Raw genomic sequence first — 11,347 nt, 5'->3', positions numbered from 1 at the left:
GAACATATCCTGAAAGAATACACTGAAAGCTGAGACTCAAAACATGTCTGTTATATAACTATAATTATATAACTATATTTGGAGTGTTTCAGTAAGAGGTTAACCCCCCCCCCTGTCAGTGTCTAAACATATATAAGGACCTAACTACATAAACCATGGCATTTAAAAAGGAGTTGTACATTAGGTTTTGTTCTTGTTCTTGTTCTTCATTAATGGAATTGCACAGAACTGGTCAAGGACGGCCACACAAGTTTGCTAGCAAAGACCCGTCCGACATGTGTTCCTTGTCCCAGGTGAGGTGCACATCCAGACAGAAGAGGATGGAAATATGACTTTAAAATGTATTTTATTCATCCATTTCACAAAATGCATCATCAACCACACTTGGTTCTTTCCAAATATTAAACTGTAGAGTTAATTTTTAATTCCGTTTTCAGAACATGGCAAATAAAACTTTTCCAAACTATTAACTTTGTCATACACGTCTGAAAAATCTGAACTCATCGTTCTAAAAAGCATCTGTGTGAACCTCAGCACTCTGCAAGCCACCACCTCAGAATAAAACAGAAACCAAACGTGGATTTAAATTCTTTTTTTAAAAAGCTCAGAGGAATAAAACAGATAAAAGAATTTGTGCAAATTCCACAGGAAGGGTTCATCCACAGCCACTGGACGTTAACATCAGAGCTGATATTTAGACCTGCCTGTGCACAGCTCCACACATGTGAATCAGAACAACACATTCCTGCAACATTTATTTTATGGCAAAAAGATTAGTGTCATCATACACACTGGGCAGAAATGCCGAGGGGTGCGTGGCAATGTTAGGTCACAGTGTTAGTAGCAGAAGGTGCCAAAATCGCCCATGCCGTTGCGCTTGAACTGGTTTCCTTGAAAGGAGACAAAGATTTGGTGGTCTTTCAGATCCTCAACAGCTTGGCTGGACATCTCCACGTTCCTGCTTAGCTGACGGCTAAACTGCCACTTCCTGCCTGTAGACGCAGCCGCATCACCGTCTGAGCTGTTCTTAGCAGACCCAGCCAAAAGAGGTAGCGAGGGGCTGCTGGTGGACGTGGTGCTGACAGGTGGTGTTGAAAATGAGGTGGAGATCAAGTGCTGGTCTAAAGATCCTCCCTGCTTTTCCTCTTGTGTATGTGCATCAGGGTGCTCTGCGAGGAAAAGGGCAGCTGATTATAGATTGTGCACTGGGCTATCAAAGCTGCCTCACATTACCACCTTACCCACCTTCACTTCTGCCCACAGGGATGCTGGGCTCTTCCCCACTGTTGGGTTTCACCAGAATCACCCCATAGCCTTCATTATTGTGGATCACATTGTTCTCCATGGTGATGGAAGGCATTGCATCCATCTGATCAGCAAAGTCCTACACGCACACGCACACGCTGGGCATCACACCTGCAGCCTGTTTGTTGCAATGCAGCAGTGCTAACCACTGCATCACTGCCACTCAAAGCACAAGCACTACTGTGTCCACAATGGGGGTAAAAGGCCTACTAACAATACAGCATCAGTGATAACAGCTTTACAAAGTCAGGACGATGGAGTTGGCAGAAATATGAATATTGGCAAGATGAATCTCATCTCACCTTGATGAGGATCCCATCCTTACAATGATGGATGCCGTTACCAACAAGACTGCAAACGCTGCCGGGGTAAATCTCCACACCTGCCCCCTGCACACAGACAAGGAGCAGCATAACCAGTCAGCTGATCAGAGAACCGTCACACACACACAACAAGAACACTGGGACATAGGGTTGTTTTGTTTTTTTACACAAAGCTTTACTGATCTTGTGTCAGGGCATTAGCTGGCAGGTCAGCATAGTTTCCAGTGTAACACATACTTCACACAGCATGGAGGAACTGGCCATATTTTTTGTTTCCAGAAAACCATGTGATGGGTGGAGTTCAGGTCTCACCTTGGAGCCATACAGGTCGCACATGTTCATGGTGAGACGGGCAGATGTTCTCACGATGACTCCAGTGGTGTCACACTGTAGCACACAGTTCTCCATATTCAGAGTCCCCTGACGCACACCTGGCAGTCAAACCGGAACAAGAAGAAAGGCATCATTACTACACACCTCAACACAACACCATGCACCTAAGATAAACACAACCTCCAGTCCAACTGACCACACGACCTAAAACAGACCTGGGCATTTTACATGGGCCACATACGGTATGTTGTAAGCACAAATTAACAAGTGTCTATGCTGTGCATGCAATACAACTGTGTTGCTTTTATTTTGAAAACCCTCAACGTATTATCTGCTTCTGTCTGCACAGCGTCAGGTGATGCCAGCTACCCCTGGCCCCCTAAAAATGTCGGTCATGTTTGACTTTGACTACTTTTCCCAGGCTGTGGATGAGAGCTGCGGTGTACGTGACACTGCCCAGCTACTCGTCTTTTTACATGGGATCACTGCAGACTTCAAAATCACGGAGGAGCTGGCAGCCATGCAGTCAATGAAAGGGACAGGGAGTCATTTCTTCACAAAGTTAAATGCATGCTTGGAGAAGCTGGGCGTGAAATGGGACAAAGCGATAGGTGTGAGAACAGATGGTTGACCAAGTCTGACAGCTAAAAATGTTGGACTTCATCAGAGCAGAGCACTGAATCACAGACAGTTTGTTGCACTTTTGGAGGAAAACGTAAGCTACCACACAGCTGTCAGGTGGCTTGGCGTGGGAAAACTGCAAAGCAAGGGCCTTTTTGTGCATGCAACGTACAGTGCAGTGAGGGCTTTCAAGAGAAAGTTGCAGCTTCTCTTAAGCCAAATGTGGGACAATATTCTCACTCACGTGCCAACACTCAAGGAAGCCACACCATCAGCTGATCACCTCCACAGGTACTCATCCATGTTGGAAGCATTGCATGGTGAGTTTTCAAGGCAATTTCAAGACTTCAACACAGCCAAGAGTGAAATGCACACAGTTTCTTCTCCCTAGTCTGACACACTACTGGCAGAGCAGTTTAGGTCAGTCCCACTGCCCGAGTTTCACTCTCCACTCAAAGACTTTCCACACAAGCCCAGAGGATTCTACTCCACTTAGGATCTACCTACGTATGTGAACACACATTCTCAGTGATGAAGTTCAACAAATCCAGATCCTCTATCACTGATGATCACCTCTTAGCTGTACTTTGAATAGCCACCTTAGACATTCAGCCAGATTTCAATACACTTGTTCAAGCTGAAGACAGACTGGATTTTTCCCTCACTAAAACTGAAAACACCAATAGTTGCTTATTTTTAAACACCTTTACAGTATTTGTGAAAATTAACAAGCTAAAAGGAACATTAAACAGTAATGATAGTTTTTGTTTTAAGTTGTTGTTACTTTTATAGGATTATTTTCTTCTTCGTCCTACACCACAATTCAAAAATATACAGAAATATCTACAAAATATTCTTATACTTCTGATTACCAGTAGCAGCTTTTATACATATGTACACACACACGGCAGTATGGAACGCTGCACTGAGGTCTAGCAGGACAAGCACAGAGATGAGTCCACTGTCAGAGGCCATAAGAAGATCATTTGTAACCTTCACTAAAGCTGTTTCTGTGCTGTGATGAGCTCTGAAACCTGACTGAAACTCTTCAAATAAGCCTCTGCAGATGATCTGTTAGCTGTTTGACAACTACTCTTTCAAGGATGTTTGATATGAAAGGAAGGTTGGAGATTGGCCTATAATTAGCTAAGACTGCCGGGTCAGGTGATGGCTTGAGTGAAGTAACGGTTTAACTACAGCCAGCCTGAAGGCCTGTGGTACAGACTTTTTGTCAGCCTGGCTACAGTGCTAGAGACAAACCTAGGGCTGCTTATATTTTCTTCAATTAGTCATGAAAATCAGTCAGATGTTGTAGCTTTAAGGAGAGCTTTTTTTATAACGCAGCAAACTGGCTTTCTGGGCTAAATGATGATCTTCTAAATTAGCGAGATATCATTTCCTCAGAATTATCTGTTTAAGGTGTGCGTTTGAAAGTTAGACAGAATACTGGGCGATCGTGGCTCAAGAGTTGGGCGTTCGTCTTGTAATCGGAAGGTTGCCGGTTCGAGCCCCGGCTCCGACAGTCCCAGTCGTTGTGTCCTTGGGCGAGACACTTCACCCGTTGCCTACTGGTGGTGGTCAGAGGGCCCGGTGGCGCCAGTGTCCGGCAGCCTCGCCTCTGTCAGTGCGCCCCAGGGCGGCTGTGGCTACAATGTAGCTGCCATCACCAGTGTGTGAATGGGTGGATGACTGAATGTAGTGTGAAGCGCTTTGGGGTCCTTAGGGACTAGAAAAGCACTATACAAATACAGACCATTTACTGTTCTTCTGATCTGACACTTTGTTCAGGAAAGCTACAACACCCAAAATGAAGTAATCAGCCTACGTCTGCACTTGTCTTAGTGTTTGCGGCTGGGTTTTTAAAGAGTAAAGGTTAGCTCCAGTGTCCCTGCCTGTTTGAATATGACACAATGCGTTAGTGTGATGGCAGCTCAGAGCACGTAATACTCACACAGAATGCCTTCAATGGCATCATGCTGGATGAACTTGATGTTGGAGAGTCTGACATCAGCGCCTGTAGACTCCACAAATGAGTCACCTTTGCTTTTCTTCTCAATCACCACTTCATCAGGAAACCCAAAGCCTGACACACACACACACACACACACACACACAGTTAAAGAAGCCCCTGAAACCACACAAAGGGGCTCTGCATTTCACACACTTTCCATTCAATGGTGGCTGCATGTAACTGTAACCATGATCAAAGGAGATCTCAGCTGAGTTAGCAAACAGACCGTGGCATTCAGGATGAAGAAAGTGTGACAAAGATGGAAATGTGTGCGATCCACCCTCAAACGTGTCAGCAGGTACAGGCATTTACACCCGGCTCCACGTCAGCACCTTCATAGCTGATTGTGCTTCAGAGTGACATGTCCATCTCGTCTCCCTGAATGGTGTTGCTATATATCACAAGTGATATGATATCACAGCACCAGTGTATGTGCTGTCTTTTTTTGTAATATATCAACCTGCAAACGTTTGGGCTCAGCTGCAGCTGAGGAGCTCCGCTGATGGTGTCAATGTTCGAGGGGTCCTGAAGTGTAGCTGCATGTGACCATCACAGATCAGTCTACCTGTACATACAACTATGAAGTGCACTGTGAAGCTCCCAGGTTAATAACTTATAACCAACGTTTGCGTAAAACATAGTGGCCCCTTCATTTCAACCATGGCGAGCTTGCATGTACTTCTTAATTTGATGGACACACAAACAGGGCTCTTCAAGAGGAACGGCACATCATGCATAAAACATCTGAATTGACATCTTTGGTTTCCATGTATTAGCATCACTTCTACACAAGCATGGCGTGAGCGTCCTACCTTCTATGGTGATGGAGTCTGGTATGAAGATGGAGCTGCTGACACTGTACATTCCTGGGAGAACAATCACCAAGTCGCCCTGATAGCACGAATCCACAGCTGATACCGGCTCTCTGTGGAACTACGTACATGACACAGGCTTTAGACAGACAGTCACCATTAGCAGCTTACAGTCGCCTCACTATGGTTACAAGACAACAACATTAAAATTTGGTGTGTAATAGAGCATGAATGCTGTCAGTGCGAGGGGTTAAGGTGAAGGTTTGGGTGGCTGTAGCTCAGGGGTTTGAGCATGTCATCTGCTAACTGGAAGGTTGGTGGTTCAATCCCCGTCTGCTCCAGTCTGCATGCCAAATACCTTTAAGCAAGGTACTAACCCCAAGTTGTTCTCTGATGCATCAATCGGAGTGTGAACGTTAAAAAGAAGGAAAGAAAGGATAGAAAGAAGTGCTTGTGGGTGTGAGGCATGTTGTAAAAAGCGCTTTGAGTTCAGGTAGAGTAGAAAAGAAGAAGAAACAATCCAGTCCAAACTCCAAATGTATGCGTCTCGATTAGCCGATTCGCTGACGTGATCTTTGGACACGCAGCTATGCTTCTGTGGAACTGACCTGAATTTCAGTGTCTTCAGATGAGCATAGAGGAATGAGTCTGGCACTAAGCAGGGACTGCAGCTGGACGGTGCTGCAGGACGCTGTAACCACATGAACCACCTTTGCGCCTGATGCTCGAGGTCCTCTGCTCTGAACACACTGCTGCCTCGTATTTCCTTTATAGGCCAGCACGTATCTACATGAGAGGAGGGGTGTAGAAAACTGGGCGTGAGAAGGAACAATGAAGGACATGCACACGAGGGTTTTAATAATCGATTAAAATCGATTCTGGCTTGGATAACGTGAAATCGATTCATTAAAATCCTGAATCGATTTTTTTTTATATAAATTTATTTTGCCCAAAATGCCAGAATCTCAGGTTAAACCTCAAAATTTCAACAACCACCAAACAGCTAAGACAGTAAATGAGAGCAGGAACACGGCTTCTGCACAGAGACGTGAACACAAAGCGCCGACCCGCCGACGGATCAGAATCAGTGAGATGTGACTTTCTCACCCGACAGTCGGGGCTGAAAGTCGACAGCTCGCTGATTCTGATGTGTCGGCGGGTCTGCGCTTTGTGTTTACGCCCTTTTTGCGCCGATTCTGAAGCTGTAGGTTTTTATCTCTCTCCAAACAATATTGACTGAACCAGCAGCAAAAGAAGAGCCAAACTGCGCTTCACATAAACATCGTCATGAATTCACTCTGACTTTTTGCTTCCACCAGAATAAAATCTCACTTCATGCACAGCTCTCTCTCTCTCTCTCTCTCTCTCTCTCTCTCTCTAAGAACAGTTTCTGTATTATTCGCTTGCTTGTTACGCACAAGTCTACCGTTGTTTACAGGCTGTCGGCCGCTGTTTGTTTTTTTTCCTTTTACTTACTTCCGAAAAGAAAACCTCATTTCTGCCGTTCAATACTGAACAAATTGAAACTTTCTAAAATTATACAAAAATGCCTGTTAGCCGTGTCTCTAATAAAACCGCTGTAACGTCAGAGGTAACGTTCATATGTTGATTAATGGTTTTCTTTTGTTTTTGATCTACTGCAGACTATTTTTATAAAATCCAGGCCAGGAAAATCACCTTCACGTTTTTCTGTGTTTTATCCTCAGCTACTTTGACACAAAGGCCTCTGCTGTGATGCTCACACCTTTGATAAAGTCTGGAAAGTGTCAGCTTCCTTTTTACAGATACAGAAATATGTAAATGTACTGATCTGAATTATAATATTTCTGACTGTCTCAGGCAAAATTTCCCAGATTCAAATCGAACTGAATCGAATCGATTCTAGAAATCAGTGACGATGCCCAGCCCTGATGCACACTACCTCAGCAGGGGGTTCTCAATGATGCGCAGCTTGCGTTTGAAGGTCTCCAGCTGGTCACAGAGCTTCAGGCCCTCTACCATGGACACGTTGTCGAGCTCCGAGTCCGAGTCGGCACTGAGGCCACTGCGCAACACGGAGAACTGCTGGAAGCACTTGGAACACTTCTCCAGTAAGGACTGGTACTCTGCCACCAGGCCTGCTGGGACTCTGTCCTCCAACATGTCGTAGTAGCTACGATAAGACATGTTTTAGTCAGGGCTACGGGCACAAACCAACACTTCTTAATATAGGATCATCCTAGAGTGCTCACAGTCGTATCCGGGGTTCCACACAGCGGACAAAGTAGTCAAAGTCATCATCCTCCTCTTCCTCATCCCACTCCCTCCAGATGTGTTTATAGAAAAACCTGCAGATGAAAGGAAAGGATGTCACATATACGTCAGGGCAAAACAACAACATGTAATCTCCCTGTGGCCTCCAAGTCCTACCTTACATGCTCAAGGGCAAGGGCAGTCTGATCAATGTCCCCAGACTCCTCGTAGACCACCTGCAGCTCCTGCAGGGGCACTTTGTGCTGAGTGGCCTCCAGGAGAGACGTCATGGCCTCTTCATGGAGCTCAACGCCTCTGGTATCACACTGCAGAGGCAGCACCAGCCTCACACGTGCCTTCAGGTCCTTCACTTCCACGTCTCGCACCTGAAACCACCAACAGCCACAACCCAAGGATTACAAACCAACGTCCTCCAAGCTCTACATTAGCACGCACGTTTGTTTGTTGCGCCTTTGATTATGTGCATTTACATTCTGTAAAGGCAGCAGACACTGTGCAGCCCCCTCTTTGGTCCTTTTCCAGTGAGCTACAGTCACTGATGGCATCAACAGCGTTACAGTGCACTATAGTTGTGACATAGTGTAAATAACACTATAGCACTGTGGGTGGTGTTTCCATGGAAATCTAAAGTCAAACTATAAAATAACCACTGAGCACTTTCAGAAAAACTAAAGAAATTTTAAAAAGGTAGAGAAAGTAATGTTTTTAGTAAAAAAGATTGCTGCACTCATAAATATACATCGATTAGTGTGCAATAACATTTCCTAACAAATTGATGTGTTCTTAAAAACGTTTATCCATTAAGAGTTCATAGGAGCAATGTTGGAGCACAGGCTATGTTGGCCCGCCACCTTGAATCCAGCGGTCAGGTTGGACGTCTGTATGTCACTGGAGACTAGCCAGATACGTACTTTTTAAATTTAAAGATGACAAATGCCTAACTCTCAACCTACATGACTTCACCACTGGCCTCTGTCTTCTGCCCCTCCTCCTCCTCACCTCATGCCTTGTCTCCTGAACTGAAGTCAGGGCTCCAACACAGAAAAACATGCATAAACATGTGTCTGTGAAGGTTCTCAGTCATCCACGTCATCGTAGTCAAAGGAGCTTGCAAAGGAAAGCGTCTGGACTTCTTTAAGTTGCTTGAAGACGTTTCACCTCTCATCCGAGAAGCTTCTTCAGTTCTAAGGTCAAATGGTGGAGAGTCCCAGATTTAAACCCAGTGGGAGTATCTCCCCAAAAAGGGACCAAGGACCCACCCTGAGTGGGTGTGAGGGCCATCTCACCTCAGGAAATCACATGATAGGGTGGGGCCAGGTTTCACAATGAGTTTACCCAAAACCCTGGCTGATTGGGACCCAATCCCGCTTTCACACCTTGGCTCATGTGATTAGAGGATCATCAGGGGGTCCTTTGTCCCTCTGTGGGGGGAAACTCCCACTGGGTTTAAATCTGGGACTCTCCACCATTTGACCTTAGAACTGAAGAAGCTTCTCAGATGAGAGGTGAAACGTCTTCAAGCAACTTAAACAAGTCCAGACGCTTTTCTTTACAAGCTCCTTAGACAATGTATGAACATGCTTGTTTATTCCTGAAATTGTCACAGCAGATTACACATCTGGCCCTTCTGTCTCAGGACAGCTGACTACAAGCCAGATAAAGACCAGCTGGTCATAAGCTAACATCATGCCAGCATGTCAGGCTCTAGTGTCCTACAAATCACACTTTCCCTCTGATAAACACTTAGATTACATTCTTAAACAGTATAAAAGTTTTTTCACTAAATGTCAGAGTCTGGCAACGTTAGATCCACTTTAAGCAACGTTTCTCCTAACAGAGACTGCACAAAAATAAAACAGGCAAGACTTAGTGACAGAAAAGTTCAGAATATCCTCAACATCTCTGTCATGAGCCAAAAGTGAGCTTCAATGACTGATCCACGCATCTCGACTCCTTTCACACTTACACTTCCCTCCAGAGTAAATGATGTGGACAACAGACATTTTGACAGCTGAGGTAAACGGCGCACTGACAGCTTACAACCACTACAGCTGAATGGCAGCCAGCATCGTTTGTAGGCATTTAAATTGCTGTAAAGGACTCGCTGGCCTACATTCTGTCATGAATGACATCAAGTCAGTGTGAGCCACAAACATCATTCCTGTCACAAGTTCAAGATGCAATCGGTGTTTGATAAAGCTGACAAAGCTGAGATGGTTTTTGTTTGCACTTTTGAACAAACTAATATTGCAAACTGCTGCACGCAGCTAAACATGATGCAGAGTGGAGTACACAGCTACAGCCATCACCCTGCAGACTCAGCTTTCACACGTGTCATCAGAGAGGGATGGAAAGCAGTCCTTACAACGTCGTTATGACTAGACTGTGTGATCACAGGTTAATGAAAGCATTACGTTACCTCCACCAGAACATCAAAGATATCAGTAGACCAAAGAGCCAACCAGTCACATGGCTCCACCGTCTTCTCCAGGTAGTCTGCTGTGAAGTCCTTCACCTCTGAAGGCTTACAGTCTCCTACACACACAAGAACACAAGGACTGAGATCAGCAGTCTAATTTCTCAGAGTTATGATTATTAATATTAGCAGACGTTGGTTACCGAGCATGTAGTCCTGGTAGGCCTTGAACCTCTCGTAGAACAACAGGTGGCTGGTCTGGAACGTGTCAGGAAGACTTGAACTTCCTCCTGAAGGTGGCTCACGTCTCTGCAGCCCAGTCCCCGACGCTTCAGTGTTATAGTAGTATGTTCCACTGTCGTCATCACTGCCATCTTCATCTTTCTTCTCCTCCTCGTTTTTAAACAAGGCTGTTAAAGACGGAAACACCATGGAGGAAAATCTTTGTTCACATGGACTATTTTACTGGTCAAAAGCAATAAGACTGACGGACTGTGTTTAAATTAACCTCATAAATGAAATATTCAGCGTTTATTTCCTGGTTTATTTGTAGGGACTCCTGAAAAGCAAGTCTACCACACATCTGTTTGAGCGTTACCACTTAATCTGCGACACCTAACAGCTGGAGCGTATACTAGCATGTGGTACATTTGCACAGAGGGCTGAAAGAGCCATTCAAAATGTAAGCATAGCTTAGTGCCACAGTAGTGTTGAAGGTTCAGCCTACAGCACGATGTGTGTACGTTCATCTGCATCACTGTTGCAGAACCGTCTGCGTAGACGCGTCGCGTGAGCGAAACATGAAAGCTAACAGTGTTAACGTGACAGGCCTGCTACAAACACATATGCGCTGTCATTAGCACACATGGGTCAGTTAAGCAGTGCTAGAGCAGTCAAATGCACGACAGGAAACCTACAAGCTGGTTCCTGTTTTAAAAGATTACAACGCGGATGATCACTGCTGCTGACCTCGACTTATATCCGCCCCGCCGTAGCCTTTATCGGCCGAGCCGTTGTCCGTGTCTCCGTTACCAAAGTCCAGATTAACCACGACCACGTCTGACGCGTCGTTCCCCGGACACGCAGCATCCCGCGAATCCTGCTCCATAAAGAACTTGTAAAATCTTTTCTTCTGCACGTTTAGGCTGAAAGCCACTAACGTCTCTTCGGAAAACAGTCACAAAACTAGCAGCAGCCACCCTGTTTTCAAAATATCCCGGTTTAGAGTGTCTCAACCAATCACAACAGGGCAGCTGCGGGATGGTCCGCCCCC

The 11,347-nt window shown here is 45.3% G+C and overlaps 1 protein-coding gene across 2 annotated transcripts; it reads right to left on the bottom strand.

Annotated features, from left to right (window-relative positions):
- Window positions 1-202: 202 nt before the first annotated feature.
- shcbp1 (SHC SH2-domain binding protein 1) lies at window positions 203-11,324 on the bottom strand. Of its 2 annotated transcripts, none has more exons than XM_040005128.1 (13): window positions 11,044-11,324; window positions 10,278-10,484; window positions 10,078-10,193; window positions 7,815-8,023; window positions 7,637-7,732; window positions 7,327-7,557; window positions 6,014-6,191; window positions 5,406-5,526; window positions 4,534-4,665; window positions 1,941-2,059; window positions 1,608-1,694; window positions 1,246-1,384; window positions 203-1,169 (listed from the first exon to the last, which is right to left on the bottom strand). In XM_040005128.1, exons 1-13 carry the CDS (start codon window positions 11,180-11,182, stop codon window positions 838-840), a joined length of 2,106 nt encoding a protein of 701 aa, XP_039861062.1. In that variant the 5' UTR covers window positions 11,183-11,324; the 3' UTR covers window positions 203-837. The 2 variants fall into 2 exon arrangements, with proteins under 2 accessions (XP_039861062.1, XP_039861063.1); XM_040005129.1 differs by lacking the exon at window positions 11,044-11,324 and adding an exon at window positions 10,583-10,948.
- Window positions 11,325-11,347: the final 23 nt, after the last annotated feature.

This window comes from Simochromis diagramma, unplaced genomic scaffold, assembly GCF_900408965.1.
Source record: "Simochromis diagramma unplaced genomic scaffold, fSimDia1.1 OVJJ01000085.1, whole genome shotgun sequence".
Taxonomy (NCBI): domain Eukaryota; kingdom Metazoa; phylum Chordata; class Actinopteri; order Cichliformes; family Cichlidae; genus Simochromis; species Simochromis diagramma.
The sequence above is the reverse complement of the archived record's forward strand: the minus strand, read 5'-3'. Positions and strand labels throughout refer to the sequence as shown.